This window comes from Buceros rhinoceros, unplaced genomic scaffold (genome assembly GCF_000710305.1).
Source record: "Buceros rhinoceros silvestris isolate BGI_N320 unplaced genomic scaffold, ASM71030v1 scaffold7347, whole genome shotgun sequence".
Taxonomy (NCBI): Eukaryota; Metazoa; Chordata; class Aves; order Bucerotiformes; family Bucerotidae; genus Buceros; species Buceros rhinoceros.
This window is the reverse complement of record NW_010423882.1, coordinates 16737-33965: the sequence shown is the minus strand read 5'-3', so window position 1 is coordinate 33965 and position 17229 is coordinate 16737. Positions and strand designations below refer to the sequence as shown.

The 17229-nt window shown below is 40.2% G+C and overlaps 1 protein-coding gene across 1 annotated transcript in view; it reads left to right on the top strand.

Moving 5' to 3' along the window:
* KCNH5 (potassium voltage-gated channel, subfamily H (eag-related), member 5) overlaps nucleotides 1–17229 on the top strand; it is a gene marked incomplete at its 3' end in the record, with an annotated part of 110180 nt that overhangs the window by 77004 nt on the left and 15947 nt on the right. Inside the window, exon 7 of the mRNA XM_010140583.1 lies at nucleotides 12091–12290. Coding sequence (XP_010138885.1) covers nucleotides 12091–12290 — 200 coding nt within the window. The remainder of the gene's footprint in view (nucleotides 1–12090; nucleotides 12291–17229) is intronic.

The following is a 17229-nucleotide window of genomic DNA, read 5'->3' as shown; positions in this document are numbered from 1 at the left end:
CAGGAGTGACCTCTCTACAACTGCCTGAAAGGAGGTTGGAGCCAGGTGGGGGTCAGTCTCTTCTCCCATGTAACAATCGACAGGACAAGAGGAAATGGCCTCAAGTTGTGCCAGGGATGATTTAGGTTGGACATTAGGAAAAATTTCTTTACAGAAGGGGTTGTAAAGCCTTGGCACAGGCTGCCCAGGGCAGTGGTTGAGTCACCATGCCTGGAGGTTTTTAAAGGACACAGAGCTGTGCTGAGGGACATGGCTTAGTGGTGACCTGGCAGTGCTGGGTTAACAGTTGGGCTTGATGATCTTAAAAGTCTCTTCCAACCAAAACGATTCTGTGTTTCTGACTGCCAAACTGGAGGATTAGACGTGTACTTTAGAAATCAATGCTTGCTCTTGCTGCTGAAGAGTTAATGTTCAAGAGACATCCCATAACTCTTTTAAGTGTTGGGTCACACCTTGACATTTTTATTCTGTCAAATCTCTCATTTATTTTCACTGGACTTTTAGGGCTGGCTTAGTCACTCTTGGACAAAATCCAAGAAAGAACATCTTTGCCTACATTTGCCCTGCTCTGGGATATAGTCAGTCCTGCTTGTAGTAGAAAGATGATAAAATCTTCCCAGTTACTGGGCCCTAAGCCATGATACTAGCATAAACCTAAATAACAATTAAGAAACAATTTAATTTTCCCCAGACTTTTTTTTACTGTTTACCTCATAGTTATATCTAAGTGCAGCTTTTCTCTCTTGTGCTGCAGGTCTTTTTTCTGCTTACCTGTGAAACTGGGGGTTTTGCTTTAATATTGAAATCCCACTACAGAAGCCGTTGTGAAAAGGACAGATGAAATTCAGTGTCGGTGCATGCGAATTAACACACGTAGGCAAAAAATAGCTATCTATACCTATACCATAATGGTTTCTAAATTAGCAGTTACCACTCAGGAAAGACATCTGACTGTTATTGCAGATAGTTCCTTGGAAATATCAGTACAGTGTTCAGTACCAGTCAAAAAAAGGCAAGTAGGGTTTCTAGGCAAGTAATTGAAATTAATGTCACTGCATCACGCTGCACGAGATTTTGTTAAGATTAAAAAGGGTATCTAAGAGTTGACAAGAATGAAGCATGGAATGACTTTCTCAGGCAAGGGCTCTTCACAACTGAGAAAACACAGTGGAGGACAGTGTACAAAAATCAGGAGTGGTGTGCAGGAGGTGAAGAGGAGCAATTACTTTCTCGGCAGGGGAGCTGGGGGTGGCCGATGTAAAGGCTGGGTCAGCCAAACTTGCAGAATAGCGTGACAAAATACTTAATGTCACATAATGTTTTGGTGAGAAAAAGCAGAAATGGATTTGTGGAAAAGAATTGGATATTCCTTGGTGGAAATGTCTGGTCGGTGGTTAATACATATCGTGGTCTGGATGCAGTCAGCACTTTAGAAAGTTCCTGGGCTATGGTTTTGTGGAAATTTGGAAGCAGTAGCCCAGGGCAGACGTGCCCTGTGCGCCATCTTTCTTCTACTCTTATCGTAAGTATCAGGAACGGGCTATAGTCAGAGGAAGGATTTTGGCTTAGATTGGCAACTGGTGCAATGCTGTCTGTCACTTCTGTCCCTGTGCACATCTCTATGGACCATACGCATGCTAGGCGTCTTCTAGATAGTGTCTGGAGCTTTAGAGCAAGAACACCATTGTCCCAGAGAGAGTAACTTCATTGCAGCATTCAAGAGTAGAATTAGTAGATTTTAGTGAAATGGGACATTTAACAATGCTATGAAGCAACCACAGAAAAGTCAAGGGAAAGTGATAAAATACACTCAGTTATTCTCCTCAGATACTCTCCAGATGTCAGTGTAATTTCATTGACTTCACTGAAATTAGTGTTAATGTAGGAATGGAAATGCAGAAAATCTAATTCCAGCATCTCCTTCCTGGAATAGTGAACAAGAAAACAGAGAGGTAATCAGATAGAAACAAGTGCTGATCAGGAGTTGGACAGGGAGCAGGAGAGCTCCAGGAGCTGCTGCCAGGAAATACAGACAGTTTTCCAGTCTCACATAGTCACGGAGAGTTCAGCAGTACATGTACAGAGGCTGAAATGAAGAGCCAGCCTGTTACTGTTTGGTTTAGTTTGCCAGTGTATGCAATCTTTTGTTGTTCTGTTGGATATTCTCAAACCCCTTGCTACTGGGATAGCATCAATGGCTGGTAGTATTTTCAGCAATGTTTTATCCTTGGTATTATGGAGAAGGGAGAGGTGGAGAGCTGAGGGACAGGTGGAAAGACGTGGGGTAATGTGCTTATATAGTACTTGGGCAGCTTTTCTTTAATCTGAAAACAGTTCTGTTTGTAACCTTTGGAGCGCTGATATCCAGTTCTACAATTATATTATTGTCTGGCTTTGTGATCCTCTGATAGGCAATCCAAAAATACGTTTAGGTTGTTGCTTGCCATTTTGTCATCGTTCTTCAGCAGAACAGTTCATGGCACTTGCCGAGGTCAATGTGGAGAGCATCTTCCTAGGACCACAGATCTTCTTTCAAGTGCCATAAAAACTACCCAAATATACTGGGGTTCAAATCGACATCGGGTAGGAGTTGAAACCCTCTCACCAGTCACTTTCACACTAACACCTTCCTCAAAGACCCTTCTGCACTGGTGAGAAGTGGCTGCATGGTGGTGGTGAATGACACCAAAGCCACAGACTTGTAACTGAAACATGGTCCCACTGACGTGTCAGGGCTGGGGCAGATGTGTGTGTGGATGTACTTTGAATGGATAAAGGGTTAACTGATAATGATGAATACTAAATAAAGACTTATTTCTTCCCCCCTCCTCCTGCAAGGATGCAGTAGAGTAGCACACTTAATTTCGTAGAGTACAGAAGTGGGAAATGTGCTCATTTTTGCTGTTAGGTTTTGCTTGGCTATTGACTGTTTTACAAGACAGCCACTGAGGAAGCTCTGAAGGAGCTGTCAGGCTCAGTGACAGCTCAGCATCTGCCACGGCTAAATCAATACTGTGATGAAGGACAGGTTCCCAAAGTGGATAATCAAAGCAGAGTAAAGTTAATTCACCTTGAAAGCCTGAAAATACTAGTGTGAAATTTTTTAGACAAAACCAGCATCATTCCAGCAAAACATGAGCGGTGTGGAGGTCTGGCCCCGAGCATCAGTCTGTCCAAGCGTTGCTTTTAGTGGCAGTGGGGAGCTGGCTTCACACCAGTTGTGCGCAAATGCTCTCATAAAATGGAAACCTGGTGCTAATAAATCAGGCAAAAAGGGGTTCACATTGGCCCTGATTGCTAGCAGTGTGCTAGGAACTCATGGTTTTGTTTTGTGGAAAATATTTGATTATAATATAAATTCAGAGGCATGTGTGAAGATTATGAATGTTCCATTTTTTTCTTAGGCTGTTAAGACGTTTTTGCATCAAAATGGAATTTTCTTCCATTGTTCAAGTTTCAAAGCTGTAGAATAAAAAGACTGGAGGAAAAATGTTTTGCTATGAATTATTCTATGTTTATAAAAGCTGGAGGTGAATTGTTTCAACTTTTTGATGAACTCTTTTTTTTTTTTTCCCCCTTGGTTTTGGAGCAAACACTTCAAGGAAGGCAAATCTAATTTGAGATAGACTGTCAGCATCACACAGAAAATTTTGGATACAAAATTTTGCTCAGTTCTGTCTAGAGATGCTGAATTTGCAGGACTGAGAATGACCAAAGCACTGAGGGTTTTTCAGTAGATGACTTAGACGAGTAAGAAACATTATTGTTCAGTTCAATTAAGCCAGTTTTATGGTCATTTTACAAAGCAGAGAATTATTCTGGAAGTAATGGGATGCAGACATCATCTCCAAATTTGAGGCAGTTTATTATTAATAGTTTATATTAACAAATATTAGCAGTTAACTTTATTTTGTTCCTTTTGTTCCTAAAAATATCCTGTAATTGCATACAGAAATCTATCCTCACACAGAGTTCAGGCTGATGAATTAAAATAGAGAAAGAAGGAGCTGCCGACTAGACGCAGTATTGCTTGACCCGCGCTCTGTCTCATTAATATTTTCAGGCAGGTATTGTGTAAGCATGCGCTGTTCTGTTTACCGCACGTCTCAAGGCTATGCGTGCCCTGTGTTTTATAGCTGGAATCATTTGTCTAATTGTCCCAAATCCATTCTTATTAACTGTGCTGAGATAGAATTGAACATTTAATTAAATGAATAAGCAAAGTTAGATTTGAAAGAAATAGAAAGAATGAACAAATTAGGAGACTGAAAGGAAAATTAGCAGCTGCAGATAGTCTGAGCCCATTCGTATCGGATGTTTGCCTTTACTTTTACATACAGGTGTATCTCTGTGCACATACTTGTATATATATGTATGAGTATCTAAAACTCACCAACATGTAAATTTATACCGTATCAGCTTTTACATTGGTATACAGAGAAAAAAACCCACCTAGGAGTGGAGAGCTAAAATCATCTTCTAGTACTGCCCAGTGCTTTGAAGGTCTGTTTACACATTTTCTATTATATTTTAACAAGACAGGCAATTTAGGTGGTGTTCCTCAGTGCGCAAGTCATGTTCTGGCATCTTGCCTCCAGCAACATTGCTGTCCTTGGTTCATCTTAATGTGACAGGAACTCGGTGTCCCATTAAAAAATTCCCTTAAAAATATTAAAGAGAAAAAAATCAACAGCAGAAAAAAAACCTTCGCAGCTCAAATCCAGCATCAAGCTGTCAAGTGGTTTCACACAGTAATACTGGCGGCTGCCAACTTTGCTCAGAGAACTTTGTTCTGGAGATGATCCCTTTGGTTCCTGTGCTTGTATTCAATAATGCTGGAGACCCTTGGTGTCCTGCGCTTGTTACTGGTGACAGTTTTGACACAGTGAGGAAGGCGCATGGCGTGGTTTTCACCCAGAGGTGTCAGCGCCGGCCAGTAATAACATTAGCAACACCACTCTGGGATAGCAGCTTCTTTATTTCTTTGATGGAGAAAGGAGAGAGAAAGATTTATGTGATGGGTAGATGACTGATTGACAGACAATTCAGCTTTTTTCAAAATATTGGTGATATTTGCGTGGAATTGAGGCAATGTTAAAGATAGTATTCAAAATGGAGAAAATAGTAAATATGGGATGGAGCAAAGTGCTAGAGACATGGGCTTGGTGACATGGGTGAATGTAATTCTTACGAATTTTGGTAATCTTCTGCCCCTCTATTTTCCTGTATCCACTGTAATTACTTTTGGGAAGTGATTGCATTGTAATTAATATTTTCCACTGCACAGGACTTCGTGCAGCATGTGAAATGCTAAATGGGCTGTTTGATAAGGAGGTGATGGATTTCTGAGGAAACAGGAATGTTGCAGCTTTAGTGTAAGAAATGGTTTAGCTCATTTCACTAGTTAATTATTCTCTGTGTTTATGTCATACCATTCTTATAAATAGAAACTTAAATATTTCTCCACCAACTGTCACCACCAAAAGCTGTGACCCATTAGACTCAACTTCCACGGCATATGAAATATGTAGGAAAAGCCCTCTCAGCCTCTTCCTCCAGAGCTCTTAGGGAAAAAGCTTCCAGAATTAAGGCCTTTCACTACAAGGTACGGATTTTTCAGGCAGAGTGAGTTAACGTAGGGTAATGCTATTTGCCCTGCTGCCTGTTCTGGTGTAACTGAAATAATTTTTCAGACTGTGCCTTCCCATATGACATTTAACACCCTTGAATAATATGATGAGGGAGAAGCAGAGCATAGCAGACCCAAGACATGTGAAGTTTTCCGGTTGAAAGAAAATGCAGGAAATGGCATCCCAATGCCAAGAGAAGACCACTGAACCTGCGTGGGGCTGTATTTCTGATGGTTCGCGCTGTTTCTCAGGTGAAGGAACAGAGCAATCTGATAAGCTGGGGGGGTTGTGGTAGGGGGTGTTGACCAGGGAAGATGTTGTATGTGAATTGTGATTCCAAGCTGCTCAGCATGTGCATTGTCAGACCCCAGCAGCCCTTGGCCCCTCATCCTCAGGGCGGGTGGGTGGGGGGCAACGTGTAATTTTGTTGTCTATGCCACTGAGTAACCAACTTCAGCTGATGCCCGTGGCTTGCTCAGGGCTAGTAGCCAAACACGCTGATAGCTATGAACAATGGTAGCCTTAGGTTGAGACGGTGGTTTGCAGTACCAATTCAACCAGTCTTGGATTGCAACTGCATGCAAAAATACAGCTAGTCAGCTCATACCATTTGCATGGTGGAGAGGCACTGGAGCTTTAAAGTCCGTATTTTCCATTACCTAAGTGCTTTCATGAAAAAAAAAGCTCCCAGTTTGACCTTAAAAATTAGTGACTGTACAAGTGGAGTTGAAAGCCCTTAGTTTTATAAGAATTTATGCATAAATTATGCAAAATGCCTAACTGCCTCCAAAGCAGCTATTCCACTTCACTGTGCAAAGTATCCCCTGTAAGGGGAAGAACAGCAAATGTGAGTTCCTGCAGTTTGCTACAGATGATCCTCTTAATTACGTAATTATTTAGTTCTCGTCAAATAAATCTCTCATCAGTGTTAACAGGGATATTACAGACCTATCTTTACTATCATTATCGTTTTAATTTAGAGTTTGCATTGCTGTGGTATCAGGGTCAGGAAAAGAGGGTGAATGTCAGCAGGAGCCATGCATGGGATATAGGAACAGGGATGGCCACCACCTCCTTGTTTTGGTAATATGGGACATACATCTGGGTGCAGGCACTGTATATAGAGTGTATAGGCCATGGTGATGGTGGAATCAAAATTGCGTTCCACTCACCCCCTGACTTCAGCAGTCAGATAATTTTGGTGAGGAGTTCAGAGCTGAAGTTCACTGCTGAATCCAGACCTTTGCCCGGTAGTTTTTCCTCTGCACAGTGGGTGTAACAATGCATTGTGGCGGCTTATGGGAGGCTAAATACATTGGATTTTGTGGCATGGTATAGTACAGCAGGGGTAATCGGAGGAAAGATTTCATTTTACTTGGGATGCTTTTGGAAGCAAAATTTGAAAGCTAGTTTGCTCTGGTGTTGATATCTCCTCCCTGTAAATGGGGAGTAATTGAGTTGAAGACACCGAACGCTGATGTAAAACAGGTGTCAGCATTGCTGGAATGGGGTAGTGTTTTTAACAGCACAGTATTTATTAGAAATTATTTATTTATTTGTAAACATTATTTATATTATTTGTTAAGCTCAGTATTGGCCTTCTGAAGTCCTGCAAAACCAGGGGTCTGTGTTGGTGCTTTCACTAGCACAGCTGGCAGACACTAGAGTGGAGGTGGGAGGCAGGATGGGGCAAGCTTCAAAAAGTGCTATAAACAGTGATAAGTGAGGAGGCTTAGGAGGATTATTTTCTTCCAAGCGATATGCTTCGTTGAATGATGGTGGTGGATTTGAAGAAAACTGTGACAGCATCTCCGTGAGGCTGTTGAACTCAGGAGATGGAGACTGCACTGTGCTGCCAGATGTAGCACCTAGCGCCTGCAAACATTTTGCAATGTAATCAGATGTGTTAAGGTGGGGTGGAAAGAAATAACAGAAAACTGCTCAGCTTTTAAAATATTAATTGGGATATTTGCGTATTGGGCTTATATCTATTCATATCCAGTATCTATATATTGGAGTTTGTATCGAATCTCTCCTGAATGATTTAGCTTTAATAATATTAATCTAATAATCTTAAAGGAATACCTAATTACTGAAATTCATTTAAGAAGTTGCAGCTAATCTCAGCATGCAAAAATTAATATCTGTATTTTTCCAGGATCAGGGCTTCATCATCTTCTTTACAATTACAGTTTAGGGGGATATTATGTATGCTTAGATTAATAATAACAAAGAGCAGACCGTAGAGGAAATTGGAGCTCTCAGTCAAGCCTTCGGTTCCTAAGAGCAGATGTTCCTATCTGGACATATTTAGCATACAGTCAGATAATAAGAGATCTGGAATGCGTTGGAATAATTTAGGTAACTCTGAACCTTTTTTTTCTTTTATAAAAGTTCTTTGTTTTTGAACAGGCTAAAAGATTTATCTAACACTATTGCTAAATCATTCAAAAATGTTTTATGTATGTACAAATATAGTTACACATATTTTATATATGTAAAGATATAAAACTTAGATCCTTGTATATGATTTAGGGGAGATTTTTCAACACTAAAGAGTAAAAATAGAAATTAAAATAACAGTTGAACTACCTACCTCACCTTTAGGACTGAGAAATATTATTTCCGCATCATTATAGCAAATTGATCTCTATGAAACCTCGTGAAGACTGTTCCAGATTTACACAGGTAAGACAATCAAGTAAATGAGCATTGCATGACTGTAAGAACATAATAGGGAACATCTGGAGAAATGCAAGTCATTAAAGAGAAGGTGAATAAATGCAGTTTACCTGACTAGTCATTTTAAGAAATTGGGTAATTTCACCTTCAACTTCTGTAGCATCATCTCTCCTTTTTCTTGTAAATGGAGAGATTAAATTAGAACTATTGAAACATACACTGAAGTATTGAAGTATACCTTTAGAGATTTCTTTAGAGATTGTTTAAACTCTTTTACTGTCAAGAGAGGCACAGTATTGTGTTTTGTTCAGAACCTTTTGAAAATGATCTTTACTGCTAGTTTCACCTGCCAAAACTAATTAAAAATACAGCAAAAGTGAAATGCCGTCAGTAGCGCTCCTCTGCCATTGTTTTTGAAAGGTAGGGAGTAAGGTTCACACTTGGCACTTTAGTATTTGCTCTTTAAATAGTGGTGCTCGGAGAAATCTTCGTTTGCTAATTGCAGGCACTAAAGGTCATTGATGGAGAGCCTTAAAGGCGTTAAAAGCAGCGTTAGAGCTCACCAGCATGTCCACACGTGTGCGTGAGCCTGCACGCGTGCGTGTGTGCACAGGGGATCCAACATGCTCCAGAGCTGGTCCACTCCCTGAGCTGAGGCAGCTCTGCCAACTGATTTGCGGATCCAGCTCACCTCTCTGTTCTGTCCCATCTCTGTTTACTACCAGCTGATGCTGTGAAGTTGGGTGGGGAAGAGCAAACACGTAACTTGTATTTTTAAGGCAGACTAACCTCTTCTCATTAGACCCTTGCCCTGTAGAGGAGTGTTACAACAGGGGAACAACTGCAGTGTGAATTATTTTATTTATATATTTATTGTTTCCTTATCAGCACAAACGTCTTTTGTCGAGTACCAAGACTTGCAAAACAATACTATTTTTTTTTCAAGATGACTTCCTTTTCTAGGTGTCATATAGAGAATAGGGATGAGGAGCTGATTTACAGACAGAGGTGGATTTTCCATGCCAAATTTTAAAAAATATGCTTCCAAAAAAAAGCAAACCAGACCCAGTAGCTAGTAGTTTGGAGTAGAGAAGTGCCACAAGTGAGGAGAGTCTTTGAGGCACAGCTTCAAAGCCGGGAAGATCTAAGTAGATTCCCTTTAAATATTTGCCAAAGGCTCCCCATGCAGTAACCTGTGAGAGAAGTGGAATATTAGGTGAAATTGGCCGTGTGTCTTTACCATTTCTAATAGGAAGGAAAGGAAGGCTTTGATTTCCAACAGAGGCATAATGCTGATTTTGTCTGTTCGGACTCTACAATGTGGAGGCTCGTGAATTTTGGCTTAGTGAAGTATTTTTATCCAGTGATTTAGTCTATCCTTAATTTTTTGAACAAACATACTCTTTAAGAACAACTTTGCAGGACCTTATATTTAGGAGATGCAGAACTAGAATTTCTCTTCTGGCTGTGTATTTTCTGCAAATTGTTTCTGCCAAAGAGGTTTTTTTGGGGGTTTTTTGTTTTGTTTTTTTTGCAGAGGAGGTAATATATGCCAGTTGCTTCAGACAAGCTGTTTTCACCATGGCATTCTTAGCGGTTTCCAGCCTGGCAGGTGTCAGAATTGAAACTTTTATTTCCTTAACCTTACAGGGCATCGTGTCACATTTTCAGTCAGCCTGTGTGTGTCTCCTGTGTAGGTTTGCATGGCCAGTTGGGTTGTGTGCATTGTAATTGCATATACAGTCTATCCATAGTTACAGGCTTGCATAAGTTTTATTCATGCAGAAAGGTAGCATTTTGGGTCAATTATGGCATCTCTTTACATTTATAGTAATTTGCAGGTGCATCTAACATCAGAGGGTGAGATGAGAAACTGTGCACTCACATACCTGATGAGCTGAGTTCATAATAATTCAGCAACTGTTCTTCAGAAGGATGAGACATGTTGCATTTGGAACAAGTGACACTTCAACAAGTTTGTCCTACTACAAAAGTCCAAAAGAGCAGAGAAAGCTGAAAAAAATGAGAAAGAAAATATTCAGGTGGCATTCGTACATCCAGACTTTTTTATAATCCACATACTCTTAATCTCTGAGTGAGTGTTGATATATACCTGAAGGGATACAGAGGTAGAGAAAGCCTTTCAGTAGCTAGCAGATACAATACAGCAATCAGTAAAGCAAGGAAAAAACCCTGCCTTGCAAAGACCTTTATTTCTGAGATCACACAGTATTAATCTGCTACGTTTTCTAAAACTGAACCCCTGTGTTCATCTTTGCCTCATTCTGTGTGACCCTGTTTGATATGATCTTCTCAGTTGAGATGAAAAATCCCAAGTATTTAATGAAACAACAAACATCGTATTTCTGATGAATTTCAGCTTCTAACCTGTGCATGGACATAGTAAAAAGTGCTGTGAGAAACGGAAGTACAATTTTTCTATTGGACAGGTTTTAGGAAAGCACCATGTTTCTTTAAAAATGCCATCTCTCCTACAGGGGTGATGAACAATGCTAAAATAGTACGAAACAAAGTGAGTTTTCTGGAATGAGGTAGAAGTGTATTGTGTAGAGGAAGGACATTATGTGCTGAGAGATAGAAGGCATTTTTTCCTTTCACAGTGGGTTATTTGTTGCTATTTGAAGGCTGCAGTTGTTTTTTAGAAAAGCAATATGGAAATGCATAGCTGCATTCTGCTGTAAAGTACCTCCAAGCAAAGATTATTAAAAATGACAGGCACATTTCTGTGCGTTTGATAATGTCAAGAGCAGAAGTAGTGCCGCATATTGGTGTTATGAGATATCAGAATAATTCTCTCTTCTGCAAAATCTGTAACGCCTAATAGAAGAATGTAATTTTGGGCTTGCTTACAAGGGTAGTTACGTTGTGACTCAATGAGGTACCTCAAACTTGCTTGACTTTAACAGCGTCTTTCAATCCACCGCTATTCAAGACAGCACTAGTAAAAGTGCGTGTTTAAGTCTTTGCTTAAATGCTTTGCTGAATTTAGGCTTCAGAAATTAACTGTTCTCCATCAAATAGTGTTCACTGCATCACACCTGTAGCAGAATGCTGAGGGTTGTGCCTTTTCAGTTAGAAAGGCTTTCTTAAAAGATGTGATTTTCTTGAATACGGTATGTCATCCTTTCATGTCACACAATGCAACTGCCTGAGCTTGACAGTAAAGGTGGCATGTTTGGAAAGGGAGAATCAAACCAGAAGAGAAGGTAACTCCAAGAGTGGGTCTGAGGTGTTGCTTCCTCCTCTACCATGCTCTCCTCCGGCCCTAGTCGTGTACCCTCAGTAAGGTTCTCATGTTTCTTTATTCTTCATTCCATTTCCTCCTTGGGGCTGAGGCCATTCTCTACTCACAGCACGTCCTAGCTGAGCCGATCTTACAGGAGATCCACATGATTCTTTGGGTAGTGCCGTCAAGGTTTACTATACAGGTACATTTGAAAGTTAGTTTGGATTAATATAGGATCTAGAATTAAAATGCACTGGCTGTTTTTAAATAACTCCATGTGTGACGTTGTCTGTATGACTGATTTTGTAAGTTAATGCACCCTGAGTGGCTGTATAAGCTGTTTGGGTAAATTTGGTAACTAACTCTCTACATGTATGTGTGTGAGTGTGTGCATAGATATTTTCATTTTACACCTATGTATTTGCAGTAATTTTTAACCATACATAAAATTCCGTGACGTTATCCTTGAGTTATGAGTAGCGCTTACTCAAGCACACATATTTATTTTTAATTACCTTTGGTTTTTTTCAGCTCTTCTTTATGCAACTATTTTTGGAAACGTCACCACCATTTTCCAGCAAATGTATGCCAACACCAACCGATACCATGAGATGCTGAACAATGTGAGGGATTTCCTAAAGTTATATCAAGTCCCAAAAGGCCTTAGTGAAAGAGTCATGGATTATATTGTCTCAACCTGGTCCATGTCTAAAGGAATTGACACAGAGAAGGTACGAGTGCATGAGGTAACAATTTCGCTAGCAAGAGTTTGTGTCCATCGTGTACTTTCTTAGAAACAGGACTGTATAACAGCATATACCTTACTAACAGATTCTTAACTGCATGCTACTGCATTACTATGTTTGTGTGTGGATCAAAAACTGGATGTTTTTAAAAAGGACTGTTTTGCTGCTTTGGAAATATGCCTCTGTTTTTCATTATGGTAAATGTTTTCTCCTTTCCAGTCTTACTGTGCCTAAATACTAAATAATTTTAATTACCTAACTATGGAAATCAATGGAAAAATTGGTCTTCAAATCAGTCTGAGAACAAAATTTGGTGTCTATCCTACATCATTATTATCCTGAAAAGTATTGGCATCTGTGAGTTGCCATGAAATGAATTTGATTGGCTTGGACCTTTTGCTGATGGCCAGGACATTGATATATGCATCAGCATAATTAGGATAATATTTAATGGCAGTAGAGATTGATCTCCTTGACCTAAAACCTCTTGGCTAGAGGCCTTTGGTAGGGAGATACAGAAAAAGTGGCACTGCTGGCAGCCATGTGGGGTAGAAGACCTACAGGACTTCAGACCTCAGAAAGGACTGGTCATTTAGGTTTCTTCAAAAGCTCGTTAAAGGAGAAGTGATTCATTGGAGAGTGATTCATCACGTGCCAGGACAGACCAAGTGAATTGTCCTCAGGGCCTCTCTTTCACCATATGTGGAGTGAGTCTATCTAGAGTCTGTCTAGCCTTGGATATTTTAGAGAGCTGAAGTCAGATAGGAGGGTTCCTACCTGCAATACCTTGAACGTAGGCAAGATAAAGCAGGTTTAGGTCTAATTTTTGGTCAGTGGGGTTTGGCAATGCTCCTGTGGCCTCTGTGGGCCTGATACACATCAGCTGAAATTAGGCATTCCAGCTCCAGTTTCCCTCCTAAGAACTTAAAAGGCAAGTGTCCGAGGAAGAGTATGAAGGTGTCATGGCGAGTCGATATCTTAAAATGTCTAGCGCTTGAAGAGCTTTGAAGTTCTTGCTTCAGTTATATCTGCTGCGTAATATGGGATGATGATGATGCAGCTTCTTCAGATATGCCAAGATGAAGTCACTACATTCAAAAATTTAGCTGGCAGTCATGCAACAGCAGTTATCTTATTAATCATCTGCTGTGAAATGCAGTTTACCATCACAAATACAACTATTTTAAGTAACAAAGTTTTGATTTCTTTGGTTCTTGTGCTTCAGTGTGCCACATTCTGCAGTATTTTAACTTCTTACACACTAATACCCTAAATTCCCAATGCTGATTCATACAGTGTTAAAAGTGAGCTTTGGTATTGTGAATTACTGCAAATGCATTCAGTCATTGTATAAACTGAAAAGCATGCGAAAATTCACCTTTCATTTGCATTTATCTTATTGCAATTAAGACAAAATACTGAATTATTCCACTGCAGTTTCATTAGATTTTAATGATGCTTTGCAGTTAATTAGGAGAACCTATGCTTTAATTACTGAAATTTCCTTCCATAGTTTCCGCATGTCCGGTTTTATAGATTATAAAAATGCAGTTAGAGCCATCATCTTCAACTCATGGTAAGCAGTGTCCTCTGGTCTGTAAGATAGCAGTGGCTGCTTAGTTAGGTAATTCATTTGGCTGTAAAATCTGTGACTTAGGTTTTTAACAATTTTCCCTTGGTAAAGACTTGCCTAAACTTAGACCTGGATCTAAAACCTGTTTAAAACAGTAGAAGGATTTCAGGACATCAGTATGGATGCATCTAATCGAGCTTTGCAGAAAAGCCAATGTTACAGAAGAGCAGAGACAAGTTAAGCGTAACGTCAGGACTTGAGCACTGGTTTGAATGTTTTGGTGGTTTGTATCCCTTACAGCCTGTGAGTCTGCAAGAGCAACAGCACCAGCAGCCTGTAGTGCCTGCACTGAGCATCCCTGGGGCTGTACAAGGATCAGGCAGTTTGCTTTCTGCTGCAGGACGTTAGCCAGAGTCAGGATTTGTTTTAGCAAAAGGGTACAAAGCTGTGCCGTAGGTAGGCAGCCTTCCTACCTTGATGTCCAGTCAGGAAGGCATTATGATGTGCTTCACCAAAACAAATGAGAAAATGTTGTTAATCTCAGCTGAAAAATGACAGGCACAGTGGTACAGAGACTAGTCCTGTGGGGTGGATAGTTCCTTCATTACCCCTTCAAGCCCTGTCAGAAGACCCTCTGCATTTAAATCAGATTCCTCTGCATGGAACCTAGAGCAGCAGTGGGTGGGAGTGCACTGTAGGGACCTCCAAGGTACACAGAATCAGGTCAGATTTATTACCGTAGCCACAGCACACTAATGGGACTGCACTGCACCTGCAGCTGAGCTGATAAATCCAGGTAGCGATCCAGATTCCCAATAAGCAATTACTGCCCCAGGGCTTGAATTGCTTCTCTGCACTGCTCTGTCTGACAGCCTGGATGTGACTTCAGGGGTTTCTTGCAGTCTCCAATAATGCCATTCTCACCAGGGTGTTGTCTGGATATCTTTGCATCACACAATTTCCCATTCTCCTTGATTTTTATGAACTTTTCAGTAAGCTTCTTACTATCTTGCAAAACACGTGTGCTCATGACACATGGTAATTAGTGAGGAATTACTCGACTTTTTAGTTTCCATCAGACAGCTCAGATGGTTTCCATCATTCAGGGATGTTTTTCAACCTAACATAGAGTATTACATCCTAAACTGTTCCAAATATATCTACATTGTCACACTGGAATGTGTTTTGTAACATCATTTGCCACAAATTTATAATACATTTCATTCAGTCACTCAGCATGTTGAAATGGCTTTGTTTTGAAATCCAGATTCGAAGAACAAAAATGTTAATGTATTAACAAAGAATGAAATTTCTTATATGAGTGTTACAGTAGGTTCCTATGGTGATAAACAATCCTAGTAAGTGGATGGAGTAAAAATAAACACATGTGCATGTGTTTGATAACTAAAGATTTTAAATTAATATGCTTGAAATTAAAACATAAGTTAATAACATGATTTGAATTACTGCCACTTAATGTGCATAGTTTTGTGGAGTGAGATCTCAAATATCTGTCCTTGAATGACACATTCAGTGTGCAGCCCTCCCCAAAAACCTGTTAAGGATGAGTCCTTAGTTGGAAACTGAAGGCAAAGTGGAAGTTACATGAAGATCAAGTCCTTGCTGCTTGGGAGAGCAAGCTGTCCCAAACCAAACTTTGTCCATGTATGTGGAAGAGGATGTCACTGAAGTGACGGTGCTTTAAGCACACAGTTTTGGTTTCCCTGTTCTCCCTGCGAATAGCTCATCTTCAGGTCCTGTCTTCAAACCACAGCACTTCAGCCTGTCTCTGCATGTTCACAAATAAGGAATTAACAGTGACACTAAAAGCATTAGCATATTTATTAGTAGTACTTAAGGGGAAGCAAGTGGCCTCTGATCCGTGATCTTAAATCACTTAACCATGGGAGCCTGGGGTGCTCTGATCTGAGCTGATCTGCTCAGCTTCTCTGGCAGCTGGGATGATATATGTAATACATGCACATGGACTCTTATCTCCTGCTGTAACACCACGTCAGACAAGATTTTTGTTTTTGTTTTTGGTGGTTTTTTTGTTTAATGCTACAGGTTTTGGGGTTGTTCATCCAGTAACGAGCGGAACTAAAAACATGACAAAACTCAGAAGCCTTTATATGCTAAATGGTATCTCTCAGCCAGCAGAACCTTTTTTTTTTGAGAGTTGAAAAAGAACCCGTACATTCTCTGCTTATGGCCATTTTCAAGCAGCTGAAAAAAGTCTTGGCAATAGCAATTTGATATACAAAACACACACTGAATTAAAATCTCTTAGTTTTTATTGAAATCTTTGGGCAGCAGATGAAAAATTTATAGATATTAGCTCTTTTATAAGAAATAGGTCATTATACATGAAAGCAGAGCAACCATTAACTAATACGCAGATATCTCAAGGTCTCATCTAATGATAATGTTCTGAAATGTCAATGAAACACAAAGATTTTCACTTCTTGACCTCTGTGCTGTTGTACAGCTTAGGATTTGCTCAGAAAGCAATTAAGTAAATGTCTGTCATGTTTTAACGGTCAATTCCTTCAGAAAAGCCATGGGTTGAAAGAGAAAAAAGGTGTCTAGTGTCAATCTAAGCATCAACGGTGATTTGAATAATGGAGAGAAAATTCCACATTGCAATGACTGAAATGGAGATCGTGGGAAAATAACACAGTACTGACACTGTTCCCTGCTGGCCCACTGAGCTTTTATACCGGAGAGATGGGTTTCTGGTAAACAGAGGTTTTAACTTTATTAAATATAAATCTGCAGAAGGACAGTGCAGTTTAGAGTCATGTTTGCTGTTAATAAGGTCTTCAAAAGCTGTAGTAATAATTAGTGATACCCTGAGAAGCATAGGGGAATCAGGCTGCCATTCCTGCGGTGTCCCATCACACAGAGGTGTCTAAGTCCTGGCTGCATTTCCTTGTGGATGACCATGGTAGAAGGCTTCCAAGCTTTGTAGCCAAAGAGAACTTCTAAAAAATTAGGTGTCACAGCTGTACAATTCTCTGCTGAAGAGGGAAGGTAAAAATCATTTGGATAAGTATTTTTGTTTCATTGTAGAGGTGGGGTTGTAGATCGTTGTTGGGACTAGGTGAACAAGAAGTCTTCCCTCACCTCACAGAGCTGAGCTAGGACCAGGTAGAGTTGCAATCCACAGTTCTTCAGAGAGTGCAATGCAGGAGAGACTGTCAGGGTTTCACTGCTCTTCACACAGGTCCTATAGTGGGGCATGTGCACCAGTGGGGCTTTCTGTTTCACCTTTAGGGATGGTGTGGATTATTTACCTCCTGTATACACCGTGCAGAGCCAAGAAAGATTATCCACAATTATCTCTTTCCC